The sequence below is a fragment of the Sceloporus occidentalis genome, unplaced genomic scaffold (assembly GCF_023333645.1).
Source record: "Sceloporus occidentalis isolate IW3139 unplaced genomic scaffold, rSceOcc1.0.p SCAF_6, whole genome shotgun sequence".
Lineage (NCBI taxonomy): Eukaryota > Metazoa > Chordata > Lepidosauria > Squamata > Phrynosomatidae > Sceloporus > Sceloporus occidentalis.
Window position 1 is genome coordinate 81576194 of NW_028316986.1, and position 16457 is coordinate 81592650.

General features: G+C 39.1%; 1 protein-coding gene across 2 annotated transcripts in view; it reads right to left on the reverse strand.

The window, feature by feature from the left end:
- Positions 1-16457, reverse strand: part of LOC149311003 (monofunctional C1-tetrahydrofolate synthase, mitochondrial-like) — a 185099-nt gene that overhangs the window by 31900 nt on the left and 136742 nt on the right. For both annotated transcript variants that reach the window (XM_089530194.1, XM_089530195.1), the window contains 2 exons: positions 15652-15759; positions 14271-14423 (listed from right to left, as the gene is read on the reverse strand). In XM_089530194.1, the coding sequence (XP_089386320.1) occupies positions 14271-14423; positions 15652-15759 (261 nt within the window). The remainder of the gene's footprint in view (positions 1-14270; positions 14424-15651; positions 15760-16457) is intronic.

Consider the following 16457-nt stretch of genomic DNA (forward strand, 5'->3'; position numbering starts at 1 on the left):
TCAGTAAATTAGCTATGGCCTGGTACAGACCGGCACCATAGCACATCCTGGCAACATGCTAGGGTTGCCTTGGGGCATCTCTTACAGACGCCCCACAACCCTAGCACGTTTTCCATATGTCGAAATGGTGGCACCCTGTACAGAGGGGCGCCGTCATTTTGATGCAATGGACGCCTAACGTCCACACAGCACGGCACCATAAAGATGTCGTGAGTGTGCAATTGGCGCACTGCGGCATCATTATGGCGCCACAATAAGAACCCGATTTTTGAGGGATCTTTTTGCTCTGTGGGGAAATCCCGTGGTATGGAGGCTGCGGCTTCCCCACAGAGCAAAACCAGGCGCCGGCAGACTGCCCTTTTTGGGAGGTCTGTACCAGGCCTATGTTAGCTATGTTGTCACTGGCATTACCTCTGAGAGATCCTCCATCAGTATCACCCTCCACTATTGCTGCTGTCCAATAGGTGCTTGACACATTTAGGGTGTAAGTGAAAAGTCCCAAATTTTGTTCCTGTTCTTTCTAAGTTTATACCTGGTTAAAGTCAACCAACACTGGGCACCTGATGTAAAAAGTCTCTGGTGATACTGGGAGCTGACAGAAAAATATTCCTTAGTTTTTTTTTTTTAAATGTGTATGGATCTCAAAAATAAAATCAGAAAGTAGAAGAGCAAAATCTGGGACTTTCTAGTCTTTTAAATCAGTTTGGATGCACCTTTATTTTGGCTCCTCAGCAAAAGCCTATCTGACATTTCTAGCAGCCCTGCTACTGTCAAAATAGCTGCTTGCCTCACAGGAGCATGCAATCCCATCAATGTGGAAAGGTGGTGTCACGAAAAGCTAATTTTCCCTATTCCAATGATTCCAATATTCCAAGCCAGGATGACTAAATTGAGGCTGTTGTATTTTGGCCACATCATGAGAATGCATGAATCTTTAGAAAAGGCAGTAGGCCTGCAGGACTTCAGCAGAGCAGTGGAGGTCAGGGGGTCTTGGAGATGTCTCATTCACAGGGTTAAGATTGACTGGAGGGCAGTTAACAACAATTCCAAAGATAACAAATTAATTTTTATATTTAAGGTCCCAAGCTCTGCAAAGGTCCAGGTGGTAGGGTTCTGGAGCTAACTAAAACATTGAATGGGATAAATAACTGGGTGTACTGTTAGTACAGAAGTTTTGAATTCCTGCTTGTTATTCACCTTTAACATTCTTTTTACTAGCCTAAACATACCCATTTTTTATAATTCCCCTGCAAGCCATACATTCTAAACCCCTTCTCGTCTTCTTTTCACTTTCCCAAATTACTTTAGCATTTTTCTTCTTTAAAAAGTTCAGTGACTAAAACTGGGCATAATGATACACCATATGATATTTTCAGGAAATTAAAATCAACTGACAAATCTGAATGTGATCTCTAAGACATACATGCTGTAAACATTCAATTAACTCTTCTTCAAGTATCCCATGACTTTAAGCCTTTCACAAATAAAACTGCTTCCTAAAAATTAACCTTTGATCTATTGTGCTCTGTTTAGCTTTTCACTAGGTACATTCCTTCATTCTGAATAACTTTTGAGCCTAGAATTATTTATTTCTAATTTACTTATGGTTCTTCACCTTTGTTTTTCTAAAATGGACTTACTGGCAAACAACAGCTTCCAAATTCCAATCATGCATTAGGCTTTATTTTCAAAGCCTATCTAGACACCAGCTTATGCAAGCGTATTGCCAAGAGGTTAGGGAAATTAGGGGAAAGAACAGGAAAAATGATTCTGATTTCAATTCAGCCTTTGATAATATTTTGTTCCTTGTTAATTAGACATGTCAAGGCCCATTGTTAGGTTTGGCACATGGTAGAGCTCACTGCTAATTTCAGCACCCAAAACTGTTGCTGGACCCACAATTTAGTTTCCAGTTTGCTATTCAGCAACAATAAACACAACAATATAACATAAAGCAAGTTCTCTTCCCAAAGTAAAGCACATTTCTGGAGCTGAATGTTACATGGTGTATCTTTATGGATTCCAACTATGTGGTGCTTGAAAAGCTTGTGTGCACATGTGGTGGGTAGATGACTGAAATACTTACTTTTCGCTCTAGCTCTGATTATGCATAGCTAGCCACACCAGAAATGCAAGTAATGAAGGTGAGAAAACAGATCCTGCATTCAGAGATGTATCTGGAAGCATAAGTAGGATGGCTATGCATATCTGAATGTGGACATTTTCTTCCTAGACTGCATTAGTTACAGCATCTGAATTTGCATCTGAATATATTTTCTAATGCAACCACTACTAATGTAAAAACATGGGCAAATAGAACTGAAATCAGATTACTGGAATGCAAGTTGTTTGTGACTTCATCTGTTTGCTATCAAAACTGTTCACAATTTTAAAGACCTTTTTTTTTTTGCTGAGATATATGAGTAAGTTTATATGTCCAGAGTGACCAGGGATGTATAGCTGAGTTCTGGGCAAGGACCTATAGTAACCTAATGGTTTGTTTGGTTTAGTCTTTACTAGCTTCATCTTTTCCTTCCCTTTGCCATCTCCTTCACTACTGAAATTTAGACAGTGATGGGGCTCTTGTCTTTTGTATACTCTTATATATAATGAACTATCTTCATAAATTAATACACATAATCCTAGGTGGCTTGGTACATATGATATGGCAGTTTAGCTTACTCAAAAATATGGAAAGCAGAGAAGATAATACTGCTTACATGTTTCATTTAATTGTTGTTCTTGTTGTGTGCCTTCAAGTCAATTCCAATTCCCAACTTATTGCGACCTTAAGTTTTCTTGGTATGATTTGTTTAGAGGGGAGTTGCCTTCGCTTCTCTCTGAGGCGGAGTGTGACTTGTCGAATGTCACCCAGTAGGCATTCATGGCTGAGTGGGTAACAAAACCCTAGTCTCCAGAGTCAAAATCCAATGCTTAAACCACTGTATCATGATGGCTCTCATATTCCTTACATATGATAAATATATTCCTTGCATATATTACACACATTTTACAATAGATTTTTTTCTGCAACAAATCCAATTTATTTACTTTTTAAAAAACCTAGCAATGTAATCAAATTGAAATATGAAGCACTGACAAAATGGGAATAAAACTAGATCTAAGCTGTTTAAATTCTGAATAATTCGGGGGGAAAACACATGACTTTTGCATTCTGACATGTGTAGGTGTTTACCTTCTTAAAATATCCATGAAATATTTGGCACAATATTTCTAAGCAATTCAGAATTCAAGCTATCTGCATATATCTTCATATATATTATATGAAAATGGAATTATACCTATGTCCTTACACTGTGCTTAGATTCTGTACAATATCAAGGTAACTCTGGGAAGAAGTGGAAATTCATAGGAACCAGAAGATTTTATGGTTTTTCTAGAGATAAGAGGTTCCTTCTATAGAACATGACTGTTTTACAAGTAACTCTAGAAGCTTAACAAATTTCTTGAAGGCTAACAAAAGACACTAATACAGTCTGCACATTCTTAATGACCACTGACAATTAAGGGGACCCATTGAGTAATCACAGCCACCTACATGGTAAATAGATTACAACTATGTGCAAGGTGTCACCATGTGGAATTTGTTTTTTGCAGTATGTCTGTGTATGTATATGGCATGTGTGTGTACATCTGTAATGTTTCAATCAGCCTGTAATGACAACCTGTGGGGAGAAAAAGATTAAAAAGGAATAATCAGATATTACTATCAAGCAGTGTTGCCACAGAACTTCAGTTTTTGTTCATTGGGGATCCAATTAAAATACATAGCAACAACAGTTATTGTGAAATCAACATCTGATGCCCTCCATATCTTACCATTGTGATTTGGAACGCACTTCCATGCAGTAACATCCCTTTCTATTGCTGTTGTTGTGTGCCCTCTAGTCGATTCTGACTTCTGATGACCCCTATGGTGAACCAAACCTATCACAGGCTTTTCTTGGCAAGATTTGGTCAGAGGGGGTTTGCCTTTGCCATGCCATTCTCTGGGGCTGAGAAAGTATGACTTGCCCAAATTCATACTTGATTTGAACCCTTGTCTCCAGAGTCAGAGTCCAGTGCTCAAACCACTACAGCATGATGGGTCTTTCTACATAATCTTATATGCAAAAGCCACAGGGTACAGAGAGAACATGTGCTCATGTCCCAATTTCTTGCCATCCCTCCACTGGCTCCACCACATGGTTTCAGTACAGAAATCCATCCCAGGGTCCAGATACAAGGAAGAAACTCCTGTAGTTCAGTTTCTATGCATTTTATCAGGCCACATTATTACCTAATTGCAAACTAACCTGAGTTTCTACAGTTAAAAAGGTACCCAACATAGTCTTTGTTAAGGGAGCATCAAAACTAGTGATAAGAAAATAGTAGTACATTTCTTCCAAATGTATTAAAGAGAGTAACTTTAGAAGAGTGGTTCTTATGGGTGAGAGAGGCATAAGCTCCCCACTCTACACCCAGTATGTGTGAACAGAAAGCACTTCCACATAAGAGGCATGAACAACTCTTTACACAGATAGTCATTTGATGCTTTCACTCCAGATGCAAAGAAAGGGACATCCATTAGTAGGAGAGACTGAAAGGCGGGATACAGACCGCCGCTTTGCGGCAGTCTCCCGCCGGCGCCATTTGCTCCGCGAGGGAGCCGCAGCAGCCAAACCGCGCGGCTCCCACGCGGAGCAAAAAAGAAGCTCCATTTTGGAGCTTCTTTTTGCGGTGCCTTTATGATGTCGCGAGGCGCCGCTGGCGCATTCGCGACGTCATAGGCGCTGCGACACGTCTGGACGCTATGCGTCCAGTACGTAAACATGGTGGCCCCCATATGGAAGGGGCGCCGCCATGTTGTACGTATTCTATACGTACTAGGGTTAGGGGGGTGCGGAAGCACCGCCCCTTCCTAACCCTAGTACGTATAGAAGACGTACTATATGGCGGTTTGTATCCCGCCAAAGCCTCCATGAGCAGAGTACAAACTAAAAGCCCCCCCCCCCCATGAGCAGTTCCTATTTATAAAAAGAAATAAACACCAACATTTCAGCCAACAGACCACCATCACCATTTAGCCTTGTCAACAGGAAATGGGGAATAATAAACCAGATTTAATATTTTATATTTCTCCTGTAGACATTTACTTCCCAGGTAGTTCCTAGTATCTCTGAAATTAGCCCATTTCACATTGGGTTCCTCCTCAAAAGACTCCCTTCTTGCATTTCTCCCAGAAATAAACTGAAGTAAGAGCAAAGACAGCTGCTAATTATTAAGAGAAGTAACAAGACAGCCTCAGGGTTGGGGTGTAAGTAACCTTCTACTCAGCCAGAGGGTGCCAAACCTTTCTAGCAATGGATTAGATAAGGAGTGTGAGCTGACAGTTTTCCTGGCAGTAAGAGAATGGAGGACGAGTAATAAGATACAACTGGAAGAATAAAGCAAGACCTCAGGGTTATGTGGAGCCTTTTGAACTGATTCAGCCATTCTTTCTAATCAAAGCCCCACTTAAAATTAAAAGCCAGAGCATTTTTTAAAAAACTGACTTGCTAAAGAACTGCTACAGCGAAGTAGAATAATACCATTGCCCATGATCTGCATAACCTTAATTTGGCATTTTACATTTTTGGCTGGTTTGGCATTTTGTATTTTTGGCTGTTAATAATTTTGATTAAAGGGGACAGCTTGTCCCACTTAAGTAGTTTAAACATATATTTGCTGAGTTGTATCCTACCATAAATATTTTTAAGCCCCATAACTTTATGGAAAGAAATTTAAACATACAGTTAACCCTCTCATTGAAATTGATATAACTTAAAAGTTATCAGATTTGGCTGGAGTGAAGCCTAATTAATTCCTTTCTTTCTGTCTGAAGTGAATGCACATTGACACATACACACATTATTTTCAGTACATGTAATATTACAATGGTCAGAACAAAGAGAAACAAAAATTACTAAACTTTTGACAATAATTAGAAACATGACAAGAAGCTACAGATCATCTTTTGTCGATAGCTACCTTTCCAAACATGGGATGTGCACCTGAAAATGAAAGCTGTTCAATCAACCGAATGACTCTTCCCCTTGCCTATTTTTTATAACTTTCATGTAATTTTAAATGTCTCATAAATTTCTAATGTAACATTTGCCATATTCTCAATTACTGGCTTGACAAGAACAGCATCTGAGCTACTTCTCAACTTGGAAGCCAACATTATCAACAAGTCCACCATATCTCAACAAGTCAAGCATATCTCCTCCTTCTTTGGTTTTTGTTGTTATGTAAAACAATCTATGCAAGAAGTTGGAAAGTCCCTTAAACAAGAAGATGGAATACGATATCCTGGATTAATGCATATGAGTATTGACCAGGTCATCACATTCTGGACACCATTTTAATTGGTTAAGTGGGAACTCTGGTTTGAATATGTCTTTTGTCCTTTCTTTCACCTTCCTTTTGTTCTAGTCGCAGTCCAACACAACATTCCTGGTAGTGTTGGCATATCCAATCCCTCCTGCCCAAAGCCCTCTACAATGCCGAAAACCTGACTACCAAATTGTTCTATAGTTCAGCTCCATGCAACATTTTAAGGAATCTCATGTTGAAGTTGTTAACCAAAATAATAATAATAATAATAATAATAACTCTGAAAAATTTTGCACATCCAGTTTTTGAAATCCAACAGCAAATGTCCAGAAGGGCAAGTGTCTGAGTGTGTATTTACTTTCCACCCATTATAATTTCCCTCTGGAAGAATCCTACCTTTTCAATTAATAATGTACAGCATATATGCATGAGTGTGTATACATGCGCATGTGTGCACACACACAGTTCTATTTCCTCCCCCATTGGCATTCTTTGCCATTCTCTCAGTCATTTTTTGGCAATGCAAGTAACAGGACATCATGTTGCTACCACTGTGTTTGAATGATATGCTGCATGTCAGTAAGGAAGAATTAAACAGCTTTTGGAGGAAAAGCAAACAAACAACCTGACAGTGCTTGGAGTGGTAATGTCTCATTTAAAAAAAAAACCATATTTCTGGACTGCAAATATGAACACATTCCATTCTTTATGTCAAACATATCAAAATTAAACTACCTCCAGCTGCCAAAACAGCTACACGGAAAAAATGTTATTATATTATAAAGTGCTGCAAGCTAGCTGTGGGTTTTTTTCCCAGTGACTACAATACAATATAATAAAACTCAACATTTTTTTAAAAAAATAGCACACTGAGTAGTACAGTATACAAGGAGATTAAATAATAAACAGGTATGCTACCCTAGCACATTATATAATTAGAACCAATTGTCAGAATCAACTGAATGAAGGCAGGAATGCAAAGCAGGAAATGAGAATATTCTTGGCCTATTGGACTTAGCACAAATGACCTTTATAATGAAATTATATTGAAATATAGCCTATTTTACTCTTGTGCTTAAGGTTGATATGAGAAAGTATTTCACACATCAAAATGCACGTAATTACAGCTTCTCAGATTATAGATTTCCCCTCCATCTTTACAAACATGTTCTCAAGTGCAGAAAACTGGCACTCCATCATTCAGATTATTATTATTATTATTATTATTATTATTAACCTTTATTTATAAAGTGCTGTAAATATACACATGTTTTATGTTTTATAAATATAATTTATTTTTGTTTTATATTTTATATTTATGTTTTATAAATATTAATATGTTTTATAGCGGCCAAGGTGTTTAGAGGGAGGGAAATCGAGAATCAAGAGGGAAAGATATGGAGAGAGAGAGAGAAACGGTTATCTGGTTCTAGATATTATGTGCATGAATCTTTCGTTCATCTAGGCTGGTAATACCAATGCTTCTTCCAGAAATTCAGTCATAGATCCATCTAAACCTAGAGGAAAATGGCAGAGACTGACTCAAGTACACAACAGATGGGAACAATGGAACATTACTATGGTGTGCACTCAACCATGGCTTCTCTCCTAATTTCACTGTATTTCTACAACTTTTCCCTACTTCCTTGTTAAGCCAGGGTTTTACATATTATTATTATTATTATTATTATTATTATTATTATTACCATCATCATCATTTTAGGCATATATGATATATGACCACAAAAAAGTGGTGACAGTTTTACTGTTGTTGTTATTATAAATATTTTCTGTAATTTTGGAAGGTCATTTGTGTGACTTAAAAACTCATGGTAAGTAATAGTGCTACTCCAGGCCAAGAGAGGAATGCAGCAGCCCACTTTGGTGTAACACATGAAGCTATCCTCAGTCTGGAAAGTTCTATATGCATACTGATTTCATAACTGCTCAACAATGGAGCAAGTGGCATGGAATGTGGGATGTAAACTGCATGTAAATCATATGCAAGAATGAGTAATTTCAACACTTTTACCCCAATTGGGTGAAATTATGTGAGATTTTCTGCATCTTTTTTTTTTAATTTTACAATTCAGTACAATACTTTCCCCGCCTCCTAAAAAAACCTGCACCAAAAGGCAAATCAATCATACAGTGTTAATTTTCAGGATGCAAGTAATCAACTACAGGGTGTTTGTAGATTCAAGTCTTCATATTTAACATCTTGCTTAGCAGCCTTTACCATGTCTAAATGTATGGACCTATGGCACATAATTCAGGCACTTTGTTGAAACTAAGCAGACCTTGCTTAGCAGGTCCATATTTGGATGAGAGATTTCATAACTACTCAATGCTGGAGCAAGTGGCATGGAATTTGGGATGTAAACTGCATATAAATCATATGCAAGAATGAATGGTTTCAAAACTTTTACCCCAGCTGGGTGAAATTATGTGAGATTTTCTGCATCTTTTTTTATTTACACTTCAGTACTTATCTCCCCTCTCTGAAAAAAAAAACTGCATTAAAGGGAAAATCAACCATACAATGTAAATTTTTAGGATGCAAGTCATCATCTACTGGGTGTTTGCAGATCAAGCCTTCATATTTAACATCTTGCTTAGCAACCTTTAGCATGTCTAAATGTACGGACTTATGGCACATAATTCAGGCACTTTGTTGAAACTAAGCACACCTTGCTTAGTTTCAGTATTTGGATGAGGGACCACCCTTGGAAGCTTACATGCCACTTTGAATTTTGTTATGGTATAAAGCAGAGGTGGACAACTGTGGGAAGTCTAAGAGGTTGCATTAGTGCCCAGGAGATGTGGCTGGGCCACACCCTCCACTACACCCCTAGCAAAAAAAATATTAACTAGAAACAGGAAATGAGACAAAGTTAATTTCCTTTTTTAAAGGCTTCACTTGGGCCTAGATTGTCCTAGTTAGTAAAAAAACATGGCAAAAATGCTTCCATAGCCTAGAGAGCATTTTGGGGCAATTTCTGATCTCTAGGGACCACAAACAGCCTTGGGGGTTACATGTGGCCTATGGATTATGGTTTGCCCACTTCTGGAATACAAGGAGGTTATACATGTAAGCAGTGGCTTAGTGGTCAAGATGCCAATTCTGATGACTGGAAGGTTGGCAGTTTGAGGCCCGAGTGCTGCATGATGGGGTGAGCTCCTGTCACTAGTCCTAGCTTCTACCAGCCTAGTAGTTTGAAAGCATGCAAATGTGGGTAGATAGGTATCACTTCTCAGTAGGAAGGTAACAGCACTTGGTGCAGTCATACTGGCCACATGACCACAGAGCAGTCTTTGGACAATGTTGGCTCTTTGGCTTGTAAATGGAGATGAGCACTGCCCCCTACAGTTAGTCACAACTAAACATTCATGTCAAAGGACTACCTTTGCCTTTATGCATGTATACATTCATAACAACAACAACATGTGAGAGATGTAATAGTGTCTTCAATCTGTCAGGATGGACTATGATTAGGGTTGCCATAAGTCAGGAGCTCCAAACCAGGACAAATGTAGGACAAGATTTACAAATGTAGGACACATTTTTCTAAAAATGGAGGACACGCCAAAAAAATAATGATTTTTTAAAAAATGTTAATATAAATGCATGTTTCTTAGACATGGTCAAAATGGAAGACACTTTGTTATTTAATAACAAAAATAAAATAAAATAAAATAAAATAAAATAAAATAAAATAAAATAAAAAACCAAGGCTGGGTTGTATATATTTAAAAATAAAAATAAAAACTCTTCCCTCCCCCTGGCCCAGAGGCCTATCCTCCTCCTGTGCCTCCTCCTCCTCCTCTTACTCCTTTGCTTCTGCCACCTCCTCCTCCGTTGCCTCCTCTTCCTCCTCCTTTGCCTCCTCCTCCTCCTCCTCCTTTGCCTCCGCCTCCTCTTCCAAGGCTCCTGACACTGGCCAATGGCAGACTGGGGCTGGAAACTAGGCCAGCCCCTGCTCGTCTGCCAACGGCCAGAAGGCTTAGGAGGCGAGTGCTGCCCCTTAAGCCCCGCGTGCAAGCACGCGCTGCTGCTGGCCGTGGCCCAGGCAAGCGCCACAGGCTGTGCAGCAGCTGCGCTGGGGGGGTGGAGGAGGAGAGGTGGAGGCAGAGGGCGGTGCGGCGCGGCCATGGAGGAGGAGGAAGAGGAGGAGGTGGGTGGCCGGCCAGCCGCGTTAGCGGCTGCGGTAATGGCCACATGAGCTTGCCTGGCCTGGAGGCTGGGCCCCGGACAAAGGCCCCAATTGGGGGGGAACCGGGCTGGGGCGGGCAGGGCCCCCCCAAAAGCGGGTTTGTCCCAGGGGCCGCTGGGATATGGCATCCCTAATTATGATGCAAAGAACTGATAATGGATTTGAGGAAAAACAGTATGTGCAGTTATGGAACTCTCTGATGCTCATCAGTAAAAGGAACAAACCATTAAGCAACTGAGCAATCCTCTCAAAAGATAGGACCATCTTTAATCTAACAACTTCTCCAAGGCCAGCCTTTAGAAATTGTCACAAGATGCTTCATTCCAGATCACAGGTAAGTGAATACTTTCAGAGGACTGAGGCCAGTAACAGAATAAAATGAACCAAATTTTGCAAACGGAATGTTAGCTTGCAGTATCTGAACTGTAGTCATATAAAGTCATATAAAGAATGCACTGTGATTTTTCTTACAACTAAACAATTTATAACCAAGTGACATCCTAGGAAAACTATAATCCACTGAAATCAACATTTCTGACATTCCAGTAGTTATTTGGCTTTTATTTGTGTTTCAAAATAACCAGGTAGAAACATTTACATTTCATAATGATGTGGTTACAAAGTGAATACAAAAAATATTAGTTTTAAAAAAAGCCCCAGGGTGAGATAAAAGTGACTACAAAAACTGGTAGAGTAAAATTATGTTTATCTTATCTGCAGAGAGGCAAACAATACAACTATGTCTTCTCTCAAAATTGTTGCTATTTCTAGACTATGCCAATATTGCATTCTTCTGTATTGTAGAGAACACAACTAAAGCAAATTAACTACTATGTGGGAAAATACAAAGTTGCACTAACTTTTGGGTGGAAATGACTCTGCTCACAAGCATTAGCAATAATTCTCCACCCAAACATAACTCACAAATGATCTCACCAGTTTCCTAAACACACTTGAGAAGCCTTCCTGCCAGCTCTCTCTATAGCCAAGTCATGATGTCAACAATCCACCTGTGAACATACCATGTAGCCCTTAGTCAGGGTCATAGAAAGATAAGCTAAAAGCCATGGCACCATGAATTACAGTTCCTCTGTAAAAGGCCAGTATGTTCCCACCCACCTGAAAAATATGGAGAAAGTCCAATGAATCTGCTATTTACATTTTATAAAATTTCCCTCTCCCTCCCTCCATTCAAAAGAGTTTCAAAAATTACAATTTGCTTTAAATTTTCATATGACAGGAACATAGAAAAGCAGTGTACTGTAATATAAATTAATTGAACCCACATCTAAAACAGAAATGCAGATGTGGATGCTGGAAGTACATTCTGTTGATCTTGAGGGAGACCAAACCTGACTATTTCTTATAAGAAATAATTATATACAGGCATTGTTCTGAACTCCCACACCCCAAGTAGTGGTTTCATTCTTCTTCTTCCCAGTTACCTGTTTCTTGACATCAACTAGACTAGATATCTTTAGTTATTTTTTTTAATTAAACCAAGCACTACAAGCTACTGGTCTAGGGTACAGAATACAGTCTCCTCTCATCTACTGTTTCCCCAACCTTCACTGCAGCATGAAGCCGCAGCAGCACAAGCTTCAAGCATGTGATATTCCTCTTCCATCATCGTATTGGGGAGACACTTCATAATTATGAAAAATAACTAAAAATTAAAGTGCTACTCCAAAATGAGTGATGTTATCCCTCATTCAATTGCAATCATAATTTAACTGAGATATGCCTTAAGTTAATGCAAAAATTTCACACACTGGTACATTTGTAGAATTTAGATTTCACCAAGGGCCTTCTCATGGACATGGTGGCTCAGAGGTTAAGACACTGACTCTGATGACCGCAAGGTTGACATGTCAGCAGTTCAAGGCCCAAGCACCATGTGACAGAGTGAGCTCCCATCACTAGTCCCAGCTTCTACCAACTTAGAAGTTCAAAGTGCAAGGTACTACTTCAGCAGGAGGATAACAGTGTCTTGTATAGTCATGCTGGCCACATGACCACAGAGTCATCTTTGATAACACTGGTACCCGTAGCTTACTAACAGAGATGAGCACTACTCCCTATAGTTGGACATGACTAGACAATCATGTCAAAGCGGAAACCTTTACCTTCACCTTTAAAAGCCTTCTCAGTGGCTGAGAAGTCCCAATTTTAGAACTCCCTCCCTGGGGAAGCTAGGATGACTCCCTCCTCATTGCTCCCTCCAGCATGTTTTTTTAAAAAAACATCTACAGGTTTTCAGTAGTATGCTTTTAATTGCATGCTGTCTGGTTGATTTTAACTTCTCTTTTGATTGTTTAGTTGTATATTACAATAACTTATATATATATTTACTGATGTCTTTGTATGTGTTTCTATCTGTACTTGTTTTCATATTTTGTAAGCTGCCTTGCATCTTAGTATTAGGGAAATATGGGATGGTGATGATGATGATGATGATGATATAATAATGAGACAATACAAAATACTTCTGCAATTACAGTGAGTCTAGTAGTCATCTAATATTTTGTCTTACTCATTACATTCCACAATCCATTAACAAGTTTCCCAAGTGAGCACAAAAGGTTGAAGTCATGTTATGGATTACCTCTTTCTTCGGAAATGCTAACAGTTTAGTGTGTTTGTGGTGAAAGGAATGTTTCCTGGCCCAAGCCATAGAAAGCATGCTCCAAGGCCTGAGAGTCCTCATGACAGAATTTCCTGAATTCCAAAAAAACCCCACTTCTATTCAGGAATCACTTCCTTCCTTCTGTGCTTTCACTGGTGATGTTGAACAATAAGTCAAATACTCTCAGAAACTCTCAGCCACAACCCAGCGTGCTGCTAATGTGAGGAAGCCAGAGATGATGATGATGATGATTTATAGTTTATTTCTATAGTGCTGTAAATGTACACAGCGCTATACATACAAATAATCAAATCAATAAAAATATAAAAATATAAAACCTGCCAATGGCATGCAATCTACAAAATACATATAAACAATAGGTAATAATATAAAATAGAATTAGTTTTAAAAAAGCAGGCAATAATTAAACATCAACACCCACTATCTAGTCAAATATCAAATAAATATTCACACAGTGCCTGGGAATGCTTCCCTGAACAGGATAGTCTTCAACTCAGATTTAAAAGTCGTCAATGAAGTGATGACCCGTGTTCATGGGGGAAGAGGGTTCCAGGAGTGAGGGGCAGCAAGTGAAAAGGGACGAATCTGGGATGGGGCAGTGGAGATCCTGCATACTGATAATATCCCACCCCATGCCTGTGGATGATCTCTCCCAGTGGTTGCATGTAGATGTTGGATATCATTGGGGATAAAATGGCACCTTGTGGTACATCATATAATAGCTCTTTTTTTGAGGAGCAGCTATCCCCAAGCACCACCATCTGGAACCTGCTTGAGAAGTAAGACCCAAACCACTACAACACATTGCCTCTGAATCCCATCCATCTCAAGCGTTCCAGAAGGACTATGATTAATGGTATCAAACACCACTTAGAGGTCCAAGAGCACCAGCAGGCAGTGCCTGGGGTGGGGTTTAGAGTTGTTTATTGTAGGAATTTATACACTGTTTCTTCTAATAAGTGTTGTGAGAGCATTTTACAAACCATATAATGACTAAATCACATGTTACAAGTGCAGAAGACACTACTCACCGTTCCCACCAATGGATATATAAAGCCTGCTCCAATACTGGCTCTCACATCACTGATAGGCAGAATGAAACCAGTGGGCACACCTTTCCACTCAGGCATGTGGGACAGGGACAAGTGAGTTTTTGCCATACAAATTGGCAGATTTCCAAAACCCTGAGAGACAGTAAACAAAACAAAAAAAAAGTCAGATTATTACTGAGGTTGTGTGTATCCTGCCTTGTGTAAATAAAAATCCCTCCTCCCTTCAGGATCCTGTGTTGATGTAAGGCAGACTTTGTAACAAAGCTAAATTCTTTGACTGGTATAAATGAGTGGAGTGTAGGAATTTGCACCAAGTTGTTGTTGCCTATATACACACACACACACGGAGAGAGAGAGAGTGAGAGAGTATATGTTATACCGGATGTTGCATCACTTATATACTACATACTGAAAGGATTCAAGCTTTAAACAATATTAAGACCTTTGATTACTTTCCAACAGACATTATTACCACTTCAGCAAGGCTAGCCCTCACCTGAAATAATTTCACATTCAATGAAGATCACTACTTACTACTATAGATACAGCTATGGGTACTTGCATGGCTCTTTCTTATGCACATCTATTCATAAACAAACTATAATATAACATCCTTAATAAGGCAAGTGACAAATCATATGGAGGTGATACATTAATGACATCTTTATGGTCTGGAGTAAGGGAAAGGAATGCTCATGATGACCTTTGGAACACTTGGAAGTTTCACATGGGAAATGCATGCTGGCCCAAAGACTTGTGGAAGACCCAGATAGCGCTAAATAAAGCTTAAATGGGTTTGCTGATCACTCCCAAGTCCTCCGCCCTAGCTTTTTGGGTAATCAGTACTGAGATGTCATCTTTTTTCAAACATTTGGATAAGAGGCAGACATTTTGGATTTATAGACTAAAAAACTTTTGCGATGGGGCGGTGGAATGGATCCCCTGCAAAAATGGAGGGGCGACTGTATGTGTGTGTGCATAGATATATAGACAGATAAATAGATAGATAGTTCTGTTTGTAAATTGTTCACACACAAAAACATGCTAGCCAAAGACTTTTTCTGCCTGAAAGGAAGAGATGGTGCCCCTTCCCTTTTAAATATAGAAACCAGCTGGACTACAAGCTGAATCGTATCTGGCCATTGGGTTAGTAAGAGATATTATCCTCCACTATTCTTGAAAAGGTAGACCCTACGGAGTAGCAGACTGAATGAACAGGCTTTTTGTTCCTGAAACACAGGAAGCTCATATTATAGACCACACAATTCTTATCTATCATTCAAACAAACATACCGTAATTTATAAATTACAAGAAATAACACCCACAGTGCATCCAAATCACAGACATTCTTGTTTTTACCTGTTGACTATAGCGATTTATTTGAGATTGTGCAGCAGAAGACAGCTCTATGTCCTGAGCTCCATAGATTTTCTGTGCTATGATTCTTATTTTTTCAGTGATGGGAAGCTGTGGAAACAAAATAGATGACAAAATGTTAATTCACATTGCCAGGAATCTTAAGGTATTGTCTTTAGTAGCAAGGTTTACTTGACAGGTCTCTGGAGCAGATTTAACATTGACTTATACTTGTTCTCCTGAACAAACAACACAGTGTGGTAATAGCTAAAGGTGCATGCCATGAGAGAAAGGAGTTTCCTCTGCACCCAGTTTGGCAAGAAAAAGAAACTAATATCAAAATAAACAGCCTTAATTTTGTACACCTCTGGAAGCCATATATTCTGATTTGTAGAGCATTTACAGCTCCTACATTAATGTTTGGAACAGCTACTTTTGTGGATTACAACTCCTAGAATTCCCCAGGGTAAATAGCTACCAAATTTACCAAATCTGATCTTGCTTCCATGGGCCTAAATTACGAGTGAAAATAATGTGGTCTCAGTGCCAGTTCCAGGCTATTTCATGCCCTAGGCAAGGGTAATTTCACCTTCTTCAAATTTTTAATTTTTTAAAAAAATTACCAAGCACAAATAATAAAATTACTTAATTTATTTTATATGGTAAGAACAAGTAACACAACAGTCTTCAATTGTCTTTCTCAAATACATAAGAAATCATTTTAGCACACAAATCATTTTGAATAGTTCAGCTTCAGTTCCGGAAGCATTTCCAGATAAACCTTTTACGAGTTTAGGTTTAGGAGCCCT